We start from the raw sequence: 26,853 nt of genomic DNA on the forward strand, positions 1-26,853 counted from the left end.
TGGGTGTAGCTCCTAGAGCACCACACGACGGGTTGCCAGTTCAGGAGGAAAAAAGGGAGAATAGTAACACAATATAACATACTATATATGGTATATTATGTGTGTGTGTGTGTGTGTGTGTGTGTATGTGTGTGTGTGTGTGTGTGTGTGTGTGTGTGTGTGTGTGTGTGTGTGTGTGTGTGTGTGTGTGTGTGTGTGTGTGTGTGTGTGTGTGTGTGTGTGTGTGTGCTCATTCTGACTAAAGAGAATGGACCTTATCAGCCACTGGTGGAGTTTCCTCTTGGACAGGAAGCGAGTTTCCCCTACTTCCTGTTCACCTCCCTGTGTTTATGTGTATGTGCGCGAGTGTGTGTGTGTGTGTGTGTGTGTGTGTGTGTGTGTGTGTGTGTTTGTCTGTGTTTGTGTGTGTTTGTATGTGTGTGTTTGAAACAATCAGTGTAAAAGACAGAAAGCCAAAGAAGAAGAGCGAGAGAAAGGGAGACAAGACCAAGAAACTAAAAATACGACTCAGAAAGAGAAGGAGAGACAGACAGACAGACAGACAGACAGATAGACAGACAGGCACACAGACAGTGTGAGTACCAGAGACCTGATCCAGCCGCAATGGACTATGAACCCAAGAAATCGAAGAAGGTGCGTTCTGCCCAAAGTGTGTGTGTGCGTGTGCATGTTATGTGTGTTGTATGTGTGTGTGTGCATGTTATGTGTGTGTGTACATGTTTTATGTGTTGTATGTGTGTGTGTGTGCATGTTATGTGTGTTGTATGTGTGTGTGCATGTTATGTGTGTGTGTACATGTTTTATGTGTTGTATGTGTGTGTGTGTGCATGTTATGTGTGTTGTATGTGTGTGTGCATGTTATGTGTGTGTACATGTTTTATGTGTTGTATGTGTGTGTGTGTGCATGTTATGTGTGTGTGTGTGTGCATGTTATGTGTGTGTACATGTTTTATGTGTTGTATGTGTGTGTGTGTGCATGTTATGTGTGTGTGTACATGTTTTATGTGTTGTATGTGTGTGTGTGTGCATGTTATGTGTGTTGTATGTGTGTGTTGTATGTGTGTGTGTGTGCATGTTATGTGTGTGTGTGTGTGCATGTTATGTGTGTGTACATGTTTTATGTGTTGTATGTGTGTGTGTGTGCATGTTATGTGTGTGTGTACATGTTTTATGTGTTGTATGTGTGTGTGTGTGCATGTTATGTGTGTTGTATGTGTGTGTGTGTGTGTGTGTGTGTGTGTGCATGTTATGTGTGTGTGTGTGTGCATGTTATGTGTGTGTGCGTGTATGTGTGTGTGTACATGTTATATGTGTTGTATGTGTGTGTGTGTGTGTGCATGGTGTGTGTGTGCATGGTGTGTGTGTGTGTGTTTGTGTGTGTGTGTGTGCATGGTGTGTGTGTGCATGGTGTGTGTGTGTGTGTGTGGTGTCTAAATGCTCGTCCAGTAAATGCTGTGAACGGAGACGTCAGGAGCAGAAGGTGGAGGACGAGCTCAACGCGTCTCTGAGGTTCAACCTTCACATGATTTCAAACCACACGCTGACGGGGAAGCTTTCAAAGAGGCAGCACGCTGTTACCGTAGTAACCACACTATATACCGTCAACACATTAAGAATATTATATTTCTAAAGTTTCCATTATCTCCACCAAACAACGACATAAATAGTTATGTAAGAGAGGACGTGCGTCCAGACGCTGGTGATGTGTAAATACCCCCCAAGCACCAGGTGTGTCTCTCTGAAGGAGGTTATTTAGAGGTAACCACCGTCTGGTGGTTACTAGTTTCATAACTAGTATATCTACTTTATAACATTACATTACATTTAGTCATTGATCAGACGCTTTCATCCAAAGCGACTTACAATCATTCAAACAGCGACGGACGCAGCCATCAGGAGCAATGAGGGGTTAAGTGTCTTGCTCAAGGACACTACAGCATGCTAGCAGGAGGAGCCTGGGATCCAACCAGCAACCTTTAGATGACTAGACCACCAGCTCTACCTCCTGAGCTACCATCCCCTGTATTATAACTCATCATTAGCATTAGCATTAGCATTAGGTGAAGCGATGGAGGCTAAGTGGTTGCCATGGCAATGGTCATTATTAACAGATCAGCCGTCGTTATTGAGAAATAGCTGAGCGCTGCCTGGTTGCTGTTATTGACCCGATTAATGGGTGTTGATCAGAATCCAATCTTCCATAGAGTTGTTGGATATATGATGATAACCAAAGGTCGCTCCCTCCCTCATCAGGGTTTCGTTGCCCCCATCAGGCGCTTGGTGATGCGTTCTGGGCGTCGCCAGGCGGCAGAAAGGGGCGGGGCCTATCGCCGGCCTCTGCACACGGTGCCGCTCTACCCTCCCGACTTCCTGATCCACCCCGAGAGGCTGGTGTTCGACTACGTGGAGAAGGAGGTCAAGGTGACGGAACCGGAGCGGAACAAAACGGAACGGACCAGAGTAGAACTGTTCTGTTCTATTCAATGAACACTTTTGTTCTTTTCTAGTAATTTAACGTTTTTGTTCTGCTCTATATTCTTCTTTCTTCCCAGTTCTTGGGTCACCTGACCTGGGTGTCGTGTTCGCTGAATCCATCCAGCAGAGACGAGCTGCTGCAGTTACTGGACACTGCCAGGGTGAGTAGTCAAACAGCTATCGAACTACTGGACACTGCCAGGGTCAGAAGTTAAGCAACTGCAATTTTTTATTGTCAAACCTCACCAGGGATTGTCTGTCTGTCTGTTTGTCTCTCTTTCTGTCTGCCTGCCTGCCTGCCTGCCTACCCGCCTGCCCGTCTGTCTGCCTGTCTGTCTGTCTGCCTGCCTCTCTGAGCAGCAGCTGAAGGTGCTCCCCCTACAGACCAGCGCAGAGCAGGACTGTATTCTGAGTTTGTCGGCTCGCTGTCTGCTGTTGACGTGGAGAGACAACGAGAAGCTGTTACTGAGGATCCCCACGCACCAGATCGCTGCTGCCTCCTACCTGCGGGATGATGCACTGCACCTCCTGGTGCTGAAGACAGGTCAGAAGAGAGCGTCGCCCTCTGTCCACAATGGCATACTACGTGCGACATACTACATGTTGCACTGTACTTTAGTACCTGAGAAAGATGAACGGTGGCCTCTTGTACATATCACAGTCATAGCCGTTGACAGAGTCATAACTACTGGAACTAATTTGGTGTCCTTAATAGTATACAATTCCCAATTTTAGATGCAGCTTGAGTGTAAAGTCAATTATCTGGTTCCAAATATTAACCAGTGGCCAATTTAGCAGTTTGACATTTAGAAAATAAATCCATATTGATCATGTTCATATGTTCACTCTGGAGGTCTGAACGTGGACATGATGGTTGCCGGGGACGACAGCCTGGAGAGACGGAAGCCCACAGGGATCGACGGGCGACGGCAAACCATGAGCTGTAATGCAGACCCCCGGCCAGCAGGGGGCACGATGGAGAGGAGGCACACCATCTGTGGTGTGGACTGGAGACCCTCGATGTCCAGGAGCAACCATGAGAAAACCCAGAGCGGCGAGCGGGGGGGAGGTGGTGGAGGAGGAGGAGGAGGTGGAGGAGGAGGAGGAGGAGGGGGCAGTCTGGAGAGGAAGAGGGCCGGAGGCAGCTGGGAGAGGAGGCAGCCCACACGGAAGCCGGGGGGAAGCTGGGAGCACCGCGGGGGGCGCCCTGTGAGCGGCAGCAGCTGGGGGGTGGGGGGTGGAGGGAGCTGGGAGAAGAGGGGAGGTGCCGGAGGTGTCGGGGGAGGAGGAGGAGGAACTGGGGGGAGTTGGGAACGTCGGCAGGCATGCACAGGAAGCTGGGAGCGCCGACAGGCGTGCACAGGAAGCTGGGAGCGCCGGAACTACAACCCTCTGGAGCCGACGCCCAGTCCTGACGCCTACTGTAACCTTGTGATACTGGCTGTGGAGAGCAGGGTGGGTGACTGTCTCTCTGTCTGTCTGTCTCTCTGTCTGTCTGTCTGTCTGTCAGTCCATCTATCCCCACCAAAACTTTTTGTCGGTAGTGCTGCACATATCCAAGATATAGTACCGATTGTAAACTGTCCACGTTTCACACCCACAGACAAAGGTGGATTGCACAGATGGAATTTGAGATGGAGAAACTTGGTGATTCAGGTGGAGGATGAGGAGACACCTGACACAAGACCTCTCCTCTTATTGCATTCACAGAGTCCCGTTCTGCTGTAGGGTCGAGAGTGGCAGTCATCAGTGTACTTGTGCTCAACAACATGCTCACAACGTAACTCTTTGGCTGCTTGGAAGCTCCTGATGTTGAAGAGGTTCCATCAAGCCTGAAGTCCAGGATCACTCCACTCTCCAGGTCCAGGATCACTCCACTCTTTGCCTCCATGTCCTTATGCAGGAGTTCTCCGATTCAAGCACACGATCTTGCCTTATGCCAGTGCCTTCTCCAAAAGGCTCAGACTGTTGTCCGCCAGCAGTGACCTTTGGCCGTCATCCCCTCATGAAATCAACCCAGGATGTTCACAAACCTCTTTGGGCAGCAAACATCAGGAGGACATTCCAAAGGAGTTCATGAAGGCTTCAGAGACATTCACAAAGGCCATGAACAGGTCTTGTTTCTGTTCCCGGTGTAGCATAAAGATCATGTCCATGGAGCTTCTGTTCTTCCTCTGGTAGCAGGTCTTCAGTGATGGTGTTCATCAGTCTGAGGAGCAGGAGCTCCTCCAGAAGCTTTCTAGACACCGGAAGGAGATCTATCCCCCTGCTGCCGACACATGGAAAGACCGGCCTTGGTTTTATAGGGTCAAAGATGTTCTCCACGGGACATCTCTTCACCAGGATGTTCTCTTGTCTTCACCTCTCCAGGATGAACAAGTGGACAGCTCGGGTGCATAGGCAGCCCTCCTCTTTGAAGGTTTTAGTGGGAATGGAGTGCAAGGTTTCAACGTTTTTTAGGGATCTGATGGCTCTCAGAAGGTGGCTGGCAGATCCAGATCACACCGACAGGACAGAAAAGAAAGATGGCAACTGGGTGTTGTTGGTTTAACAGTGTTTCAAAGTGCTCCGCCCACCTCTGGACTATTTTACTTGGGTGTTTTATGGGTGTGGACCCATCAGCACCAAGAGGCCGGTGGAGCAGAGTCTGGGGCGTACGTGGTACTTATGGCAGAAATCATAATGAATTGTGCATCACATGTGGCTACATTAGAAGACGTTTCATGAGCTCTGGAGATCCACTCATGTAGAGGTGTTGCAGGCTGCTCTGGACCTTAGTTCCCTGATTATGCCATTAGGTACAACATAAGGACAGTATTAGTACTTTAAGATGAGTACTATGTGAGAACTATGTGAGCATCTACTCAGTCTTGCAGTGAGACATTAAATACACTACTCTGCTATTCAACCACCTTTTCTATCCTTGAGAGTGTGTGTGTGTGTGTGTTTTGGACTGTGTCAGCATCACTAGGAGTGCCCTAATTCCTACTGACACACACACACACACACACACAGACATTCGATGACAGTCTCCTCTGAAATCACTGTGATGTAACAGGATCGTTTATGTAACAACAGTATGTGTGTGTGTGTGTGTGTGTGTGTGTGTGAATATTTAATTAAACAGAAAACTAATGACCTTTTTATATGATACTGGTCAGCTCCCTTGTTCACCAGTAGTGCACACACACACACAGTGAATAAAGCTTCAACCATATTGACTGATTAATTATTAATCAAATAATTCAAGATGAATCATAAAGAGTGTGTGTGTGTGTGTGTGTGTGTGTGTGTGTGTGTGTGTGCAGGACGCAGCGGAGGAGTACTGCTCTCTGATCTGTCAGATGTTCCAGATCATCTACGGGCACCAGACCATCGAGTGCGTGGACCGTGCTGGGTTCCACCACGCCGTGCCGGACCGCTACTGGCTGCAGCGCAGTGAGTGATGACGTCACCGAGCCACCGACCAATCAGAGGGCACGACACAAATCTCTGAAGTGACCCAAAAAATGTTGTAGTATGAATTTATTCAATACTCACATCTATTTGAACCAATAATCCTCATTGTTAAATGTTTCATATCCATTATGTTTGAGTGTGATACTGTTTTTTGGGGAGATTTTCCAGGAGCTAGGCTAGCTGATCCCATCCACAGCCATGCATTGAGCTAACACCGTTAGGCCTGTTACCCTACGCATGCTACAACGCAGATACGGGCGGGGCAGGGCAGGGGTGGAGCAGGGCGGAGCAGGGCAGGGCAGAGCAGGGCAGGGTGGGGCAGGGCAGGGCGGGGCATGCGCCATGCCATGGTAAGTTGGCACGTCCCGGAATTTACATCCTACCTGAGGTGTCTCTCTCTCTCCAGGTGACAGCTGTCTCACTGACATGTCTTACAGTTATGAAGCCGACTTTAGCTGCTGCAGCTCCTAGTGAGTAACACACACACACACACACACACACACACACACACACACACACATTCATATACACACACACACACACACACACACACACACACATTCATATACACACACACACACACACACACATTCATATACACACACACACACATTCATATACACACACATTCATATACACACACACACACACACACATTCATATACACACACACACACACACACACATTCATATACACACACACACATTAATATACACACACACACACACACATTCATATACACGGACACACACACATTCATATACACACACACACGCATTCATATACACACACACACACACACACATTCATATACACACACACACACATTCATATACACGGACACACACACATTCATATACACACACACACACACATTCATATACACACACACACACATTCATATACACACACACACATTCATATACACACACACACACATTCATATACACACACACACACACACATTCATATACACACACACACACATTCATATACACACACACATTCATATACACACACACACACACACACATTCATATACACACACACACATTCATATACACACACACACACACACATTCATACACACACACACACACACACACACACATTCATACACACACACACACACACATTCATATACACACACACACACATTCATATACACACACACACATTCATATACACACACACACACACACACACACACACATTCATACACACACACACACACACACACACATTCATATACACACACACACACACACATTCATATACACACACACACATTCATATACACACACACACATTCATATACACACACACACACACATTCATATACACACACACACACACACACATTCATATACACACACACACACATTCATATACACACACACACACACACTCCTTGTGCTGTGGCAGCTCCGTCTTCTTCTCTCAGTTCATGTGACTCTGACGTCTCCAATTGACCATTAAACACACGTCTGGTCACAGTTATACTATAGTATTGTAATTATTACATAGTTATACTATAGTATTGTAATTATTACATAGTTATACTATAGTATTGTAATTATTACATAGTTATACTATAGTATTGTAATTATTACATAGTTATACTATAGTATTGTAATTATTACATAGTTATACTATAGTATTGTATTAATTACATAGTTATACTATAGTATTGTATTAATTACATAGTTATACTATAGTATTGTATTAATTACATAGTTATACTATAGTATTGTAATTATTACATAGTTATACTATAGTATTGTATGAATTACATAGTTATACTATAGTATTGTATGAATTACATAGTTATACTATAGTATTATAGTGATTAAATAATTATACAATAGTACTTAAGTAGTAACATTACTCCAAACAAGTATTTTGCATCCATACCACTCTACTCGTACTTTACTACTATAACGGTGTCATGACATTTCACTGCATATATGTACGACCGTATGTGTTTGTATGTGACAAATAATCTCTTGAACTTGAACTTGAACTTGAACTTGAACTTGAACTTGAACTTGAACTTGAACTTGAACTTGAACTTAACTTCTACTCTCAATCCAAAGAGCAGCGATGATGTCATCACCAGCTTTGGTGGAAGCAGGAAATCGTACTGAGTAGTGACAACGTGTCTGACTGTTTCATCACATTATTGCTTTTTTCTGACCCCCCCTGCCCCACCCTGCCCCACCCTGCCACGCACTGCCCCACCCTGTCCTGCACTGACCCACCCCACCCCGCCCCACCCTGCTCCACCCTGCCCCGCCCCGCCCTCCAGTGACGGTTCTCAGGAGTTGTACTACAGTGAGACCTACAGCGAGACGTCCTCGGTGTCACTGCCGGAGTCGCACCGCAGCGACTCTGCCGACGACTCCAACCCAGCACTGCTGCTCATGCACGACTACATGAACACTGTGCGTACCAGTGTGTGTGTGTGTGTGTGTGTGTGTGTGTGTGTGTGTGTGTGTGTGTGCACATTTTCGGAATCAATTCAAACTAAACACACTTTAGTTTGAATTGAAACACACTGAATATTCATAAAGGTACTTGTAATATAACTGTGTGTGTAGCTGCGTACCAAGCTGAACCCTGAGGAGCTGCATCAGTTCGCTCTGCTGCTCAGGGAGTACCGCCTGGGATTTCCCATCAGCCACTTCTGCTCCGAGCTGCTCCACCTGTACGGAGAGAGTCGCAACTTCCTGTTACTGGGTGAGAGATTCACACTCCACCTCCACATACTACTACTACTACTACACTGCTACTACACTACTACGACTACTAAACTCCTATTACTACTACTACACTTCTACTACATTACTACTACCACACCGCTACTACTCTACTACTACACTACTACTACTCTGTTACTACTCTACTACTACTCTACTGCTACTCTGCTACAACTCTACTACTACTGCTACTACTCCACTGCTACTCTACTACTACTCCACCTCTACTCTACTAGTGCTCCACCTCTACTCTACTACTACTCTACATCTACTCTTCTTCTACTTTACATCTACTCCACTACTACTCTATGACTACTCTGCTACTACTCTACTAACACTCCACCTCTACTGTACTAGTACTTTATGTCTACTCAACTACTACTCTAGTAATACTCGGCTACAACTCTACTACTACTCCCCCTCTACTCTACTACTACCCTACTAGTACTCCACCACTACTCTTCAACTAGTCTGATACTTCCCTACAGACTACTCCACTACTTCTCTGCTGCTACGGTACTACCGCTCCATCTCAATTCTACTACTACTTTATGTCTACTCTACTGCTACTTTATGTTTACTCTACTACTACTCTACTACAGTACTACTCTACCACTACTCCACTGCTTTTCCATCTCTACTACCACTCCATCTCTATTCCAGTAGTACGTTATGTCGACTCTACTACTACTCTCTACTACAACTCTACCCGTACTCCACTCTACTAGTTACTCATGACATGACGTCACGTCTCCTGTGCCTCAGGAATGCGTCCGTTCATCCCTGACCAGGACGTCTGCGTCTTTGAGAGTTTTCTGGAAGAGATCGGCATCAGGGAAGGAGGGATTCTAACCGACAGCTTCGGACGCATCAAGAGGAACAGGGGCCGAGCCGGGCCCCCTGCTGGCTCAGGGTAGGTCCCCAACAGCAGGAAGCCTCCCCGTCCCGCTCTGCGGGTGGGGCTCTGCGGGTGGGGCTCTGCGGGTGGTGCTCTGCGGCGGTGGGGGGCAGCTCTGGGCTGGGCAGGCGTCCTGTGTCTCTGGCTTGGGCCTGATGCGTTGTCTCCCTGCAGCTACGACAGCTGTTCTCAGGAATTCAACCGACGCATCAACGACATCACGCACGACGTGGAGGCGCTGGGTGTCCAGGACACGCCCCCTGACATCGAGGAGGAAGACTACTACCTGTGATGACGAGAGAGACAGGTTGACCTCGACGTCGACCTTGACCTTGACGTCGACCTTGACGTGTCCTCTACTTGGTTTCGTGACGTCACACATGAAGGAAACAAGCAGACAAACAGGAAAGTCACGGCTCAGCAACAAACAGAGAAAAGAGAAAACTGAGTTGACAGTAAATTACAGTTTACAATTCAAATGTGATATTTAACATGTAAATAACTGTTCCTGTGTGTGTGAACAAAAATAAGCAGCACCGTCACCACCACCACCACCACCACCAGGGGAGCAGCAGGTGACATAGAAAAGGACAAGAAGCTGTAAGAAGACACTGAGCTGTAATGAGCAGAAGGGGGGGGGGGGGGGACAGTGCTGTTGGCATACTGAACTTCCCATGATGCACTGCTTCTCTGACGCCATGCAAGTCTGATGCCATCATCAGTGAGCGTCATGAGGAGGGAGAGGGCTGATGCTCATTTTCACTGTAACGTTTTACAATTCAAATGTCATATTTACAACGTAAATAACTGTTCCTGTGTGCGTGTGTGTCTGTGTGTGTGTGTGTGTGTGTGTGTGTGCGCGTGTGTGACAAACACTGCGCTGGATGATGTCAAAGATTACAATTCTAATCTCATGATGAAAAGTTTACGCAATAATACTGTGTCCTCTGCCTGACACACACACACACAGATAATCCAGTTCGACAATCGTGCGTTTCCATATTTTGACTGTATTGTGTTTTTATCCAAGCAGCTGTTCCTCTGCATTGGAGTCGAGTCGAAGGCGCCTTGAAAATTGATTGGTTATTAAAATCAATAAGTGATTGATGCCTCTCCTTCCACTCCGTGGCCTCGTCACGTCACTGTGCAAACACCGTTGTTTGCACATTTCTGCCTGAACTTTAGGGCCCGAGCTCGCGTGCAGTCATACACCTCTGTACTTATTTTCAATTTCAATGTTCATTTGTTTGCTTTGGTAGTGTAAACGCACGGTTTCCATCCCAATAATTCAACTCGTGTATTGAATCAACGTCAGAGAGCTGTGTTCATAGTTTCATTTTGCTGTAGTCATGACGATCAATTAGTGCAGAGATTGGATTCACTCTGGTTTCGTAATAAAGAGGAGCAGCCAATCACAGCCCTCCGTCGGCCACAGCCGGAATGCTGCGTTCAAGTCAACTGGGAAATACGGTCCGAACGCGCCTCATCGTCACAGCGACTTGGAAGCGTCTGCGCCTTTGACCTGGAAGATGGAGGACAGGCAGGACAAGATGGAGGTCAGGCAGGACAAGATGGAGGTCAGGCAGGACAAGATGGAGGTCAGGCAGGACAAGATGGAGGTCAGGCAGGACAAGATGGAGGTCAGGCAGGACAAGATGGAGGTCAGGCAGGACAAGATGGAGAAGTGTTCATGAACTATTCACACTATGGTTACTTGCTTTAATGGACGTGACATCAAAGAACAGCAGAAGCGAATAAACCTCTTGAATCTTGAATCTTGAATCTTGAAGCGAACGAGGTGAAGATCGTCTTTGATCATTTAGATATAACACTGGTTTTAATAACAGCAGTAATCATGTAATAGTACTAACTCCTGATAGTACATATGAATACATATGAAGAGGGATGTGGTATAAAGTGCCTTTGAATGTGTAATATTTGTTTTCTCTGGAGTTCAAGAGACGGAGCATGATGGGTGGTGTGTGTGGTAAATCCATAGGTCTATCCCGGGTCTAACACCGGTCAAGCCCTGGTCTAACACTGGTCTCACAATGGTCTATCACTGGTCTAACACTGGTCTAACAATGGTCTAGCCCTGGTCTAACCCTGGTCTAGCCCTGGTCTAAAACTGGTCTTTCCCTGGTCCAGCCCTGTTCTAACCCTGGTCTAGCCCTGGTCTAAAACTGGTCTATCCCTGGTCCAGCCCTGGTCTAACCCTGGTCCAGCCCTGGTCTAACCCTGGTCTAGCCCTGTTCTAACCCTGGTCTAGCCCTGGTCTAAAACTGGTCTATCCCTGGTCCAGCCCTGGTCTAACCCTGGTCTAGCCCTGTTCTAACCCTGGTTTAGCCCTGGTCTAAAACTGGTCTATCCCTGGTCCAGCCCTGGTCTAACCCTGGTCTAGCCCTGGTCTAAAACTGGTCTATCCCTGGTCCAGCCCTGTTCTAACCCTGGTCTAGCCCTGGTCTAAAACTGGTCTATCCCTGGTCCAGCCCTGGTCCAACCCTGGTCTAGCCCTGTTCTAACCCTGGTTTAGCCCTGGTCTAAAACTGGTCTATCCCTGGTCCAGCCCTGGTCTAACCCTGGTCTAGCTCTGGTCTAAAACTGGTCTATCCCTGGTCCAGCCCTGTTCTAACCCTGGTCTAGCCCTGGTCTAAAACTGGTCTATCCCTGGTCCAGCCCTGTTCTAACCCTGGTCCAGCCCTGGTCTAAAACTGGTCTAGCCCTGGTCCAGCCCTGGTCTAACCCTGGTCTAGCCCTGTTTTAACCCTGGTCTAGCTCTGGTCTATCCCTGGTCCAGCCCTGGTCTAACCCTGGTCTAGCCCTGGTCTAAAACTGGTCTATCCCTGGTCCAGCCCTGGTCTAGCCCTGGTCTAAAACTGGTCTAACCCAGGTTATAGACTGACCCATCACTCTGCCCCTTATAGTAAAGGTTGTGGATGTTGGTGGATCTCCCACAGGACGTGAACGCAGCGCTTGATCTTAAACTCCACCCACCGGGCTCTGCGAGTGCACGCCTCTGAGCCAATCATAGCGGGCGGGGGGCGGGGCCAGGCCTGGCGCCGGGGTGAGCGGGGTTTTGACTCCGCTCCGCTTCCAGTCGGACGGGGCAGCTCCATCATGGCGGCCGCCGCCGCCTGTGCTGCGCGCTGCTCCGCCCCGCCTGTCGCCGCTAGCGGCAGGAAGCCGCACGGCAACCGGGAACACGGCCGCAGGACCCGGGAGAACTCCCGTCGGAGGCAGGCTGCCCTGCGGTTCCTCAGCAACATCTCCCTGGACGGGCGGCCCGTTGAGAGCCGCCCGCCGGGGAGCGGTGGCGGCGCCGGACACCGCCGCGAGTCCGACTTTGAGGGCTCGGACCTCGGTTCCGCCGCGTCCCCGCAGCCCGGCGCCACCGGCGGCTACGGGACGTTCGGCGGGCTGTCCGCCTCCCCGAGCTGCGGCAGCGTGAACCCTCGGGGGGGGACGTTCGTCGTCCCGCCGATCCTCGTCCTGCCGTCGGACGCGGAGCTCGGCGACCCGGGCACCGCGGAGCCGCTGCTGGGGCGGCGGGCCGGCACGTTCTCCTCGCAGGGGGACCTGCTGTCCCCGTCCCCGTCCAGCCTCAGCAGCTTCAGCCTGCTGCCGTCCCCGCTGGGACCCAGGAAGTCCTCCACGCTGCTGTCCGTCCAGAGCTGCGGCTCGGTGGCTTCGGAGCCCCGGCAGAGGTGAGACGCACGGGGCGACTGAACGACCTGGAAGCTTTTGTTTATTCAGGGAAATGAGCTTTTTGTGTTTGTGTGAAACTTTCAAAATGACTTCAGGCGCTGGAAAAGTTCACAAAATACGCACAGGAAGCCGATGTTTTTGTTTGTATTTGGTTATGTATGCACGTTATATATACTTGTGTTTGCATATAAGTAAATGTGTGTAGAGAGAGAGAGAGAATATATATATTTGTGTGCGTATATATACATATATTTATGTCTGTCTGTGTGTGTGTGTGTGTGTGTGTGTATATATTTGTGTGTGTGTGTGTATTTAATTTATGTGTGTATATATGTATGTATGTATGTATATGTGTGTGTGTGTGTGTGTGTATATACAGTATATACTGTATATCTAAAGCTATGTCACTTGTTAGATAAGTATCTAATCACAGTAAAGTGATGCCGGTCATAATACACATTAATACTTGGTTCTATAATATTCCTTGTGTATAAATATGCGTCCGAGTATAAACACAAGGGATATTTAAAGCCCTGGTTTACTTTTTAAACTTTTCTCAGGGCTGAATAATCCCATCCAGACTACATGAAATACTTTTTATTTTTTTGCTGTTTTGAATTTATTTTGGGATCAGATGTGAAGCAGGTCGTCACCCTGCTCCGGGATCTTCAAACATCTGCTTTGGATTGAAGGTCCCACGATGTCACCGATCGCACTATCTGCCACGCCCACGGCCCAGGCCGAGAATCAAACCCCCAACCTGTTTTTGTTCTGTGTCTTTGGGTTTATTCAGGGTTTGTTGGAGCCTTGAGCTCGGCGGGGTCAGGGCTCCGTGGTGACGCGCCGGGTGCACCTGCAGCTTGGTTTCCTCCGCCGTCACCCAGGTGTCGGCGGTGGCTGTTGGTTTCCGTGGAGGCGTTCAGATTGACAACAGCGACAACAATTCCGCGACTCAGAGGCAACAAACTCCGGCTGTTTTTGGCTTTTATCAGCGTTCATAGAAGATACGTTCTGTTCTGGTTCTGACCTGGTAGGAATGGATCCAGCGTTGGTCAACGAAGAATCAGTTTCCTCCACCACCGTTTGTTTGTATACGTGGTAGCGATCAGTCTGACTGTGCTGTTGACCGCTCCTTTATAGAGCTGGGCCATATATCAATATAATATCAATATTGTCTTTAATTAGGTTAAAGTAATCTATTACACTTAAGTAATGCCGTATTCTGAACCTCACAGACTGTCCCGTCAATGCTCAGAATATCCACATTGTGAGTAAATAATAAAAGCACCGATATTCAGCTCTAAAATACCAATATGGGGGTATCACCCAGTTTGAGTCAGTCCAACCCAGTCCTGGTTCCTCATGCGGGAAGCTTGTTTTATTTGGAGGAAGTGACAGATGGAAGTGTATCTAGTCCTGTGGTCGACACCAACCCATTTACATCCCCGAGAGGCAAGGAAGCGGATGGTGGCCGGCTGTACTTGGTTGTAGCTGACTGTACCTGGCTATAGCCGGCTGTACTTGGTTGTAGTCGCCTATAGCTGCTGTAATCTACCACACCCTGCTGTAGTTGTAGCTGGTTGTTGTTGGCTGTAGCTGCTGTAGTCTACCACACCCTGCTGTAGTTGTAGCTGGTTGTAGCTCTTACATTATACTGATATTAAACATCTTGACATATGGCCTGGAGGCCTTTCTCCATCATGAGATCTTAGTTGATGAGTGATTCTCATATAAACAATTGTGATGAAGAAAAGTATTTTCCTTTTTTGTTGATTTTCTCCCACTATCTTGGTACAAGCGTATAACTTTTAAGAGTGATAACACACGTCCACCTCATGAGGAAGGGTCTACTGACGTTGTGTTGCCGTCGTCCAATCGGATCGGAGCAGGAAGTTTGATCTGATTGTTGATCAACTTCCTGTGATCAGGCGTTGAGTTGCTCAACCGTCGTATGAACGCAGCGCGTTGCCTCATGGTGCATCACGGTGAACACACACCTGGAGAACGGAGAGAGAGGAGATTCAAATGATTTCTGCTGTATTTATAATACGATGCAGCACGTGTCTGTTAAGTTGGATATGAACACACACACACACACGTGTGTGTGATCTTAATCCAGGACTCACATGTGACTATATTTCAATCTGCCGTCAAGGAATTTAAATATCAATGTTTGGATTAAAATAATAATAATCTTCAACTATGAACTGTTCAAGGTGAAGCTTTATGACCAGACTTCTAACATGTAAATCATCTTCAGGCAAAACAACGACGACAATGTGACAAAAGGTCTGATCAAAAATAATAGAATTAAAATCAAATTAAATATTACATATGAATTAAAAAATGCCCACAGTTCGTTACAGATTACAACCAAGCAATTAGTTAGATGAAATAAAATATAGTTTAACTTTAACTGTGAGATATGACATTATATTGTATGATATTATATTACACCAATTATATTACATTACATTCAATTATGACATATTACGTTATCTATAACATTATATTATATTATAAAATATTATATTATAAAATATTATATTATCAGTACATGCTGAGACAGGATGTGATGCCCCGCCCCCTCTGATGAAATCCTGCTTTGATAAATCTATGGATTGCAGTAACTATAGTGAAGGCTAACGTGGCGTCAGTAGGAACTATTTTGGGATGTCAGGGCAGGGGTGGCTTAGAGATGAAGGTCTGGTAAAAGAGGGAGAGTCAGGGTGTGTTTGCTTTTTGGGCTTCTTTCTCTCTCTAGAAAGAGAGAAATTGAAATACAATAGAAAAATGAACAAATAGGACTAATATATTAAAAAATAACAAAAGAAATAAGATTCATTTGTAATAAAAAAAAAAAATAGCAAGCACAATACACTCATTATGCCATTTTCAGTGGACATGGATTGAAGAACTATAATAAAATAAAACAAAGTGACAAACTTGGTAAACAGATAAAAAGGAATATATGGAGGAGGATGGAGAGAAGCAGAAGGGAGGAGTGTAATCTACTAATCTGGGTGATGTAACACTAGACCCACTTTGTGTGTGTGTGTGTGTGTGTGTGTGTGTGTGTGTGTGTGTGTGTGTGTGTGTGTGTGTGTGTGTGTGTGTGTGTGTGTGATTAGTAAATACAAAATGGCTAAATTGAACTGAATCTCGCCTCACTTTAAAATAAATACAAAATAATTCAAAACGTAAAACAAGAGTGTCAGCGTTCATTCTCCTGAACCAGTCGAGGTGTGTGTGTGTGTGTGTGTGTGTGTGTGTGTGTGTGTGTGTGTGTGTGTGTGTGTGTGTGTGTGTGTGTGTGTGTGTGTGTGTGTGTGTGTGTGTGTGTGTGTGTGTGTGTGTGTCTTGTAATCTCTGGGAAGTCTCATGTCATTCTGCCAGGACTCCCTCTGGACAGCATGTCCTGTGACACTGTGTGTGTGTGTGTGTGTTGTTCATCCATGCAATCTATGGCTACGCACACACATTCCGTCAATAGTGTGTGTGTGTGTGTAGGATTTAGAGTGGGGGGGTATTTAAGTAAAGCCTCTGGAATTATGGATGTGTCTGTGTGACGGTGACTGACGTCACATTCCCAGTGGGGTGATTGTTGATCCCTGTTAGAGAGCGAGACAGTGCTGTCGAGTAGGCGTGACCGGGGGTCTGCGCCCCCCCCCCCTACAGGTCCACGGAAGAACTGCAGATATATGTATAATATACACACAGTGTGTGTGTTTATAGTTTGAATATTTTTGTGAAGGGGCGGGGCTGAGGCGGAGAACCCCCAAGGGTCCTGTCGTAGAACATTTTAGAACCTCTACCTTCTCTCAGGCTCTGCTCCACCTCTAGGACAGAGATGAACGTGGTGGAATCACCTTAGTCAGTGTTGCGACAGGTTTTGTTGATTATTGATCCGATCTGATCCGTACATGTTGGTGATCACAGACTGTGACTGGCGTGCAGAGTCGTTACTGTTTGTCCATCAGAGACAACTCGTCCTCTTTCATTGGATTAGTATTTATTGTGTTTTCATCTGTTTGTCATGCAGCTTGGTGTTTCAGCCTCGGATCTGAAATCTGATCCTGGATCAGTGTCTGTGTGTAGGTGACGGAGGTCAAGGTGACGCTGTGACATCATACTGACACACACACAAACACCATAAGTCAGTTAAACAAATGAAGTATTGGGGTTATAAACAATAGGTGACAGTTTGAATGACAGAGAGCGGGTGGGAGACATAAGAAAGATATATATATAGATATAGATATATATAGATATATATAGATAGATATATAGATATATATATAGATAGATAGATATAGATATATATATATATATATCTTTATTCATTCTTTAATCCTCAAGAACTGCTGCAATAACTCTGTCCTGTGGACGACCTGTGGGATGGTCAGAGCACAGCTTTTTGTTACACACAACCACCTTTAAACAACTAATCATCATTACTACTCCAAGAGAGAGAATCACCACGGGTGAGACAAATAAACATAGAAACAAACAACAACATGTACATGGAAAAACAAACATTGAACTAAACAACAAAATTCAACATTCCATAGGTTTATTCGTCACATACATATACATACTTTCATACATATACGTACTTTCATACATATATGCAGTGAAATGTCAATGCAATGCACCCGGTGACTACACACAATATGTCCTAGACTGAACACAGTAGTTACCTAAGGGGGGGGGGGGCCAACATGTAGATGGAAAAACAAACATAGAACCAAACAACATGTAGATGGAAAAACATCAAAATAGAAACCTTAGAAATACATAAAAAAAACAGAGTTAATTAAGTCCAAGGAAACTGGAACAGTAACTGGTCACGTGGCCTCTTCCTTTCATAGTTATGGCAGCAAATGAGGGAGAAAAGGAGAGGGATGCAACCAGGAGGGTGTTGGGGTGTGTGTGTGTGTGTGTGTGTCTTATCCCAATTGGCTCTGGTGTATAAGGTCAGTATTATGTCGTGGCGCGTCCAAGCAGCGGGAAATATAGACAGACAGAGAGTGAGACAGATGCCAGAGGTTCCATTTTCTGGTGAATCGTCTCTAATCAGTCGTTGTTTGGATAAATGATCTGTTTCCGTCCCTCAACACAGAGTGACGCAGCGTTTACATTGATCCACAAATGACACAATCCCATTCCCCTCAGATTATGCACAGATTATGCACAGATTATGCACAGATTATGCACAGATTATACACAGGGATTATACAGGGATTATACAGGATAATACACACCGCTGGTCAGAGGTCACTGCAGGTCGCCGCCGTTCCTTCTGCAGTTGTGACTTTAAACCCTACACTCACTGGAAGCTCTGTGTATCCCTGTGTTTCTACATTTGTTTATTTAAATATGAATGAATTAATAATATGTACACGTTTGTAAATAAAAACAAAACCCAACCTCGGCGTTCCGGGGTTAAACATACTAATGCAATGCTATTGCACAAAAAGAATATTTAAAATAACATATTTCAAACACTGACTTCAGATGGAACGCTCCACCATCCGTCGCCATTGTAACCGTTGCCAACACAGGTGGTGCTTGCCGAGCAGATGGATTGGGACAGCGTTGGAGCACTGTGATTGGCTGTTTGTAGATTTCTTAGCAGGTCTTGGTTCCTAATCTGCTGAGATTACAAACAAGAGCGGAGGGTTTGTGAGGTTCTCAACCGGAGGCTCGGGACCCCGGGCACATAACGGACAGTCTGCAAAGTTGTGTACTGATTTGGGATGTAAGGAACGACTGGAATAGATGAAGAGATTAAGTCGTTTCTCAGATAACTGAGTGTCTGGCTGACTGACCGAGTGACTTGCTAGTTGTTTGACTGGCTGACAGGGTAGTATATCTACCGATCATTATTATTAGAATATCTACCAGCTATTATTAGAATATCCATAAATGTCGTGGCAGAGAGACAGACTGAATATAACTGTTGAGGGAGGCTGATGGAATTAGAGGAAGGATAGAACACAGAGAGAGATTAAAGGAGGTGGAGAGATGGATGAGGAAAATATTACATAAAAAAAAAAATTGTAATTGGATGGTTATGTTATTTCAATATCCACCGACAATCAATTAGAATATCTACCGGCGATTACTAGAATATGTACCGGTTATTATTAACTATTACAACATTATATTACTGTGTCTGAATAATGGATCTGAGACTTTGTGAGACTGAAAGACCTTTCATGGAGGTGCATCACGCTGGAGGGAAGCGCTAAAAATACAAAACCGAAAATACCGTTTCATTTCAACTTTTCACCCTCGTCAGCCTCCATCTGGAAGAAAACCTTTATGAAACTTTGGGCTTCAGTCTGATCAGAGGCAGTGGGAAAAATCCTCTTCATGTAACAGCTGCTGTGCTGGGTATGTACTGGCTCTTTTTGCTGTGACTCCTCTGGAGCCTGGCTACACTACAAGACTTTCACAGACTTGTAAAGACCAGACAGCTTAACACATGTAGAGACTTGTTCTCTGTCCCGGTGGTTAACACACTGGGGTTCGGCAGCAGACCTCTTGGATTCTCGCTCCCACTGTAGGAGCTGAGACTTCAGATCAAATCACACCGACCTGGTGTTCCGTCTGGACGGATCACAGGAGTCTCTGAGCGTCTCAAGCTCAGCGACGACCTCTGAAGGACCCTGAAGACAAACAAGATTCCCGTGAGACTGAAATCCCTGCTGAAGTTCTACGGTGCATGTTCAGTGTTTAAGACCCAACTCCAGGACCTTTACGCAGCTTCACAGAATCGTGGTCATGACGCCCCCTCTCAACCCCGCCCACCTCACATAAGATGAAATAACACGCCGGGAGTGAAACTTCGGAAGGAATGATTCACATCATGATAAACAAAACGTCCTGTAGTTGGCAACAACGGGACTAGAGTCTGTGGTTTCCAGAAGAAGGTTTCCAGCCGTTGGGGGAAGGCTCCAACATTTCTCTACTTTGGCCTTTAAGGAGGCAGTGCGCAGGAAGCGGCGTCGGTAATTCATCTGACAGTGAACTAGCTGCACCAGACCTTTGTTTTTGGGGAAACCGGCCTCTCACAAGATGACATTTAGAGAGGAGTACTTGTTGAAAGGAGAAGTGGTTGGACACGCCCAAAGAACAACCAAAGTTCAAACTAAGATGCAGGTTGAGGAAACCTTGACCCGCTGGTCCGGCCGCGGCAACGAGCCGCTCAGCTTTAAACGAACACATCCCGAAGTGTCGTACGTAGACGGCTCAGGGGTCTGACAAAACTCAAACATACTTACATTACTGCTTTTCTTTTGTGATTTAATCAAAATCTATGACCTATTCTGTTGTGAAGGCCTGACTGGAACTGACTCAGGGAATAAATGTAAATAGACCCTATTTAGAAAACTCAAAAGGACATTTGATACCAATATAATTAGTAAAATTGCATGAAAACACAAACTTCAGAAGCAGACAGTTTGAAATCCACTCAATAATGAAGTCATAAAGTCAGTTAGGATGAGTCATCTCATTTGTAAAACAGTTTATAGCCACAAAGAATGCAAGAAAAGAGTTTGAAAGCCAGTAAAACAGTATCCAGACACCTAGATAGAAGGTCTCTGAGAGGCCGCTGTCCCAGGTCCTCCCAGTCCCTCCGTCGAGAGCGTCCCGGTCTCTCCGTCCATCCAGAGCGTCCTGGTCTCTCCGTCCATCCAGAGCGTCCTGGTCTCTCCGTCCATCCAGAGCGTTCCGGTCTCTCCGTCCATCCACAGCGTCCCGGTCCCTCTGTCATGAGCGTCCCAGTCCGTCCGTCCAGAGCGTCCCGGTCCCACTGTCCAGAGCGTCCTGGTCCTTCCATCCGTCCAGAGCGTCCCAGGAGCATCCCTCCGTGTTTACGTCTCTGAACGCTGGGATCCAGACAAACATCCGCCGGGGACAGAAGTTTCCATTCCCACGCCACGGACATTCCACAGCTTCCAGCTTCTCAAAACTCCTAAACTCTCGTTGAAGATTCCTATGGAGCTGGAGCCACGGGACGGAGGAGGAACAGAAACTCAGATGTTTTTTAACACTTTTTCCATTTTGCTCATTGACTTGTGCCCAACGTTGTTTTAGGCACCGCTGGGTTAAATAAATCAGTATCCCATAACATTCAGTTTTATCCTTTCAAGTTATGAATGGATTTTAAACTGATATGTGGACGTGTGGGAACCATGTTCCACTTCAATGAAACACCAACAGAGGAACCAAGTCATTGAAATATTACATTTCTGCACTGGACCAAAATTGTTCCCTGGAATATTGTAATTCACGTCAGAGGAAGGAAGGATGGATGGAAGTAAGGAAGTAAGGTAATGAAGGAATGAATGAAAGGAAGGAAGGAAATAAGGCAGTATGAGCAGCAGGAAAGGATAGGGAGGATAAAACAAGGAAGGGAAAACGGGAGTTGACGTCCTATTTTCAATCTGACATCAGTGCAGCGCTGCCTTGCTCAAAGGCACTGGCAGCAGAGCAGCAGAACAGGCGCTTTGTTAGCTTCCTCAAACTCTCCTCCTCACACCCATCCGTCTCTCCGTTCGTTCCCACGTGCAGCGGAACGCTCCCAGGTCCCAGGATGCTACGGGGTCGGTTCCCATGGAAAAGGAACGCTGGGAACATTCTACAATGTGACGGTGGAGAAAACAGAGACGTGGTATTAATAAGTACATGGTTGTTCCCACAGGGGGCGGGGTGGGGCGGGGCTCATTATGTGGAGGGGCGTGGTGCATTGTGCAGAGAGGTGTGGTTTGGGATTGGACCACCTCTCTTCCTCCTTCCTGCCATAGAGCCACTCAACGCACTGACGTCCTTTGTGCTGGTTCCAACCAGCAGGTGGTGCTGAACCACACCCTGCAACGCTCATTTAACCCCCTGGATTGAAGTTTCGTTAGAGAACGTTACATATACTACGTATACGTCATTTACAGCGTTAACCTCTTTAGGTTTTGGGTTAGCTTTAGGGCTTGGGGAGTTTGAAGGTTGCCATGGGCTTGCTATGGACTCTGGTCACAGTTTTTGGTGTGTGTGTGTGTGTGTGTGTGTGTGTGTGTGTGTGTGTGTGTGTGTGTGTGTGTGTGTGTGTGTTGGAGAGAGAGCGTGCAAAGCAGCAGTTTATCGTCCATTCTTTCCTCCTGCAGCGTGAGACAGGAAGTAGAAGACGGAACAGGAAGTTACATAATGCCAGCTGATTGGACACTCTGCACATCTGGATATAAACACACACATTCTACAACACTATCTATACACAAACAAACACATTTTTTAGCTACGAACCGCGTCTCTCTGACGCCCCCTAATGGCTGCTGACTGAACTGTTCCAAACCTGATGTTCTGGAGACGGTCGCTGCTTTCCTTCATGTTAAAGTGGTGATCCAGGAGATGGTTTTGTTAATAAAAAAAATCTCGTGTTTGATACTTTTTTTGTTTTTTGACTTGACATTTGTAGAAGCAGCCGTTCAACGCATCTGCGTCCTGCGTCTGCTCCTCCGTACGCACTGCACGTTGTTCATCTACATTCTGGCGACCAGCCGCTGTCAATGATCCTAAGCTGTTGTGCAGTGAACTGTGCGTCCAGAAGGTCACCGTTTGAATGGAATTCTGGGAAATGCTTGATCCACCCGACACCGACCACCTGACGGATCGCCACTTTAATGTATCTCTAAATCTGCTGTGAAATAAGATTAGAAGTTGTAGATTCCAGTGACTCCAAATCAGTAGCTAACACACCAACACTGCGCGCATAGTTTTATAATCGAATGGAAACAAATCACGACTGTCCTGGGTCTAGGTAATTGGGCCCAGGATCAGGGTGGCTGTTCGCCTGTTGCTCATCAGACCAATCAGCGAGCAACAGGTAAACACCCAACAGAGCAGCCCTTGTCATGACGTGTGTCATCTGCTCCGGGCTTGTTCCACCTAGCCCACCCTCTGCAATAAACGGGTGTGTTTTCAACCCCATCGTCTGTGTCATAGGGCCCTGGAAACACCACCCGGGTGGGGTGTGGCAGGCGGATCTGCCACGACAACCTTAGTAGATACTGAATTTGTATACCGTCTCTGAATTTGGCAAAATCAATGAATTCAAGTGGAAATATGTATTATATAGTTTCAAATTTTAGTTTTTGATAATAAAATAATAAGTATTTACTGTTTACGAACAACATTTTAAATAATAATCATTGTATCAAACTTTCCTAAAATAAATACGCTTTTAAAGTTGGATGCTTAAATAATGTCTGTATGTATTAAATGGAGGTTTCAGTTTGTGGTTGCATTGGTTGTTCTGCCCCCTGGTGGTTGAGGAGTGTAAATAAAAAATGACGTTTTCATATTGATTTCTTTTTTTTTTTTTTTTTCATATCCCCCTCATACCTCCCCCCCTCCAGGAGTAGGAACCTCTCTGGCTCTCCCAGACCCCGGATGGCGAAGAAAGTTCATTTCATCAAGAACATGAGACAGTACGACACCAGTGGGAGCAGGTACACACACTGAAACACACACACACACACACACACACACACACACACTGAAACACACACACACACACTGAAACACACACACACACACTGAAACACACACACACACACACACACACACTGAAACACACACTGAAACACACACACACTGAAACACACACACACTGAAACATACACACACACACTGAAACACACACACACTGAAACACACACACACTGAAACACACACTGCAACACACACACACACACATACTAAAACACACACACATACTGAAACACACACACTGAAACACACACACACACACACTGAAACACACACACACTGAAACACACACACACTGAAACACACACACACTGAAACACACACACACACTGAAACACACACACACACTGAAACACACACACACTGAAACACACACACACACACTGAAACACACACTGCAACACACACACACACATACTAAAACACACACACATACTGAAACACACACACTGAAACACACACACACTGAAACACACACACACACTGAAACACACACACACACACTGAAACACACACTGCAACACACACACACACATACTAAAACACACACACATACTGAAACACACACACTGAAACACACACACACACACTGAAACACACACACACTGAAACACACACACACTGAAACACACACACACACTGAAACACACACACACTGAAACACACACACACACTGAAACACACACACACACACACTGAAACACACACACACTGAAACACACACACACACTGAAACACACACACACACACTGCAACACACACACACACACATACTGAAACACACACACTGAAACACACACACACACTGAAACACACACACACTGAAACACACACACACACTGAAACACACACACACACACTGAAACACACACACACACTGAAACACACACACACACTGAAACACACACACTGAAACACACACACACACTGAAACACACACACTGAAACACACACACTGAAACACACACACTGAAACACACACACTGAAACACACACACACACACACTGAAACACACACACTGAAACACACACACTGAAACACACACACACACACTGAAACACACACACTGAAACACACACACTGAAACACACACACACACACTGAAACACACACACTGAAACACACACACTGAAACACACACACACACTGAAACACACACACACACACACTGAAACACACACACTGAAACACACACACTGAAACACACACACACTGAAACACACACACACTGAAACACACACACACTGAAACACACACACACTGAAACACACACACACTGAAACACACACACACACACACTGAAACACACACACACACACTGAAACACACACACTGAAACACAGTTCCACTCTGGTGCCTGGGAAAGACTTTATCTCTGTGCACATCATGAGGGACCAGCCTGGGAACCAGACGCAGCTGATGTTTCATTGCTCTGCAGGAAAACGTCGTCGTAGCGCATCACCTGTCATTTGCATCTTTATGATGTCATGCACTCATTTGCATAACGTCTTGGGGTCGTTCCAAGATCCAAATAATCACATTCACTTCAGGGAAATGGTATTTTTGTAAGAAGTAAAAATAAAATAAAATAAAATCTAACAAGGGAAATTATGATATTATTATATTATTATTATATAATATGAGAGAAAAATATGATTCTATACTGTGTACGTGTTTCAACTACTTATTATCTAAAACTAGGTATTTATATATGTTTATACAAAACTATTAATGAATCAGTATCTATTTAAAATGACTTAAAGAAATGGTGATCAGCATTGGTAGTCTGGCTGTCTGGCTGCGGTGACTCTGAGCAGCGTGATGCGTGGGAATCACATGTCATACGTTTGGAATGTGTGTCTCACCTCCTCCCGACGCTCTGAGCAAGTCACTGAATTTGTCGCTTTTTAGAAGTAGTCACGAAGAGCATCCGAAAAGTCATCAAGTCGGCAACACTGCTGACCGCCCTCCCACTCAAACACATCTGATTGGTTGTAGGTCTATCCAACGCAGTGAGTGGGTGTAGTTCTATCCAGTGCTGTGATTGGGTGTAGTTCTATCCAGTGCTGTGATTGGGTGTAGTTCTATCCAGTTGTGACCAGAGATGTCTACGTCCGTTGGAAATGAGAATCCAGATTTAAACACGTTTATTAATCTGACGTCAGTGTCGTTCCAAAACCACCTTCATAATTCATTCTTATTATGATTATGAATTATTAGTATTATTATTATAATAGTTATTATTAGAGCTTTTATAATGTTTAATAAATATTATAAATGTTATCATAATGAATTAAAATATTATAATTATTTTTACAATTCATTCTTATTAAAAAAACACTCAACACTCAACTCAAGTAGAGCTTATTGATATGAAACCTTAATCCTTAATGATTTCCTTTACTGTGTGTGTGTGTGTGTGTGTGTGTGTGTGTGTGTGTGCGCGTCTCCGTCTCCGTCCAGGATTGTGTTGATTTGTGCCAAGAGGTCTCTCTGCGCCGCCTTCTCTGTGCTGCCGTACGGAGAGAGCTTCCACATCAGGTATATATACACACACACACACACAAACAAATACACAAACAACCCATATACACACACACACACACCCAAATACACAAACAACCCATATACACACACACACACACACACACCCAAATACACAAACAACCCATATACACACACACACACACCCAAATACACAAACAACCCATATACACACACACACCCAAATACACAAACAACCCATATACACACACACACACACACCCAAATACACAAACAACCCATATACACACACACACACCCAAATACACAAACAACCCATATACACACACACACACACAAATACACAAACAACCCATATACACACACACACACACAAATACACAAACAACCCATATACACACACACACACACAAATACACAAACAACCCATATACACACACACACACCCAAATACACAAACACACCCATATACACACACCGATACACACTCACACACGCACAC

General features: G+C 45.7%; 2 protein-coding genes across 2 annotated transcripts in view; both read left to right on the forward strand.

The window, feature by feature from the left end:
* The first annotated feature begins 481 nt into the window (after positions 1-481).
* Positions 482-10,569, forward strand: ccm2l (CCM2 like scaffold protein). The gene is made up of 11 exons (XM_080015743.1): positions 482-633; positions 2,254-2,421; positions 2,553-2,636; positions 2,836-3,019; positions 3,329-3,930; positions 5,784-5,913; positions 6,341-6,404; positions 8,244-8,379; positions 8,536-8,674; positions 9,460-9,607; positions 9,767-10,569. Exons 1-11 carry the CDS (start codon positions 604-606, stop codon positions 9,882-9,884), a joined length of 1,803 nt encoding a protein of 600 aa, XP_079871869.1. The 5' UTR covers positions 482-603; the 3' UTR covers positions 9,885-10,569.
* Positions 10,570-12,709: 2,140 nt separating this feature from the next.
* cables2b (Cdk5 and Abl enzyme substrate 2b) overlaps positions 12,710-26,853 on the forward strand; it is a gene marked incomplete at its 5' end in the record, with an annotated part of 25,399 nt that continues 11,255 nt past the window's right edge. Inside the window, 3 exons of the mRNA XM_080014486.1 lie at positions 12,710-13,296; positions 23,713-23,805; positions 26,310-26,387. Of these exons, the coding sequence (XP_079870612.1) occupies positions 12,710-13,296; positions 23,713-23,805; positions 26,310-26,387 (758 nt within the window). The remainder of the gene's footprint in view (positions 13,297-23,712; positions 23,806-26,309; positions 26,388-26,853) is intronic.

Source organism: Zeus faber (assembly GCF_960531495.2).
Source record: "Zeus faber genome assembly, chromosome: 15".
NCBI lineage: Eukaryota > Metazoa > Chordata > Actinopteri > Zeiformes > Zeidae > Zeus > Zeus faber.

What these genes read in the sequence shown, in the direction of transcription:
- ccm2l (XM_080015743.1), top strand. Translation starts at nt 604, where the DNA reads ATGGACTATGAACCCAAGAAATCGAAGAAG. An exon ending in CCGCTACTGGCTGCAGCGCA is followed by an intron (nt 5,914 to 6,340) that starts GTGAGTGATGAC and finishes CTCTCTCTCCAG; the next exon opens with GTGACAGCTGTCTCACTGAC. An exon ending in TCGCAACTTCCTGTTACTGG is followed by an intron (nt 8,675 to 9,459) that starts GTGAGAGATTCA and finishes CCTGTGCCTCAG; the next exon opens with GAATGCGTCCGTTCATCCCT.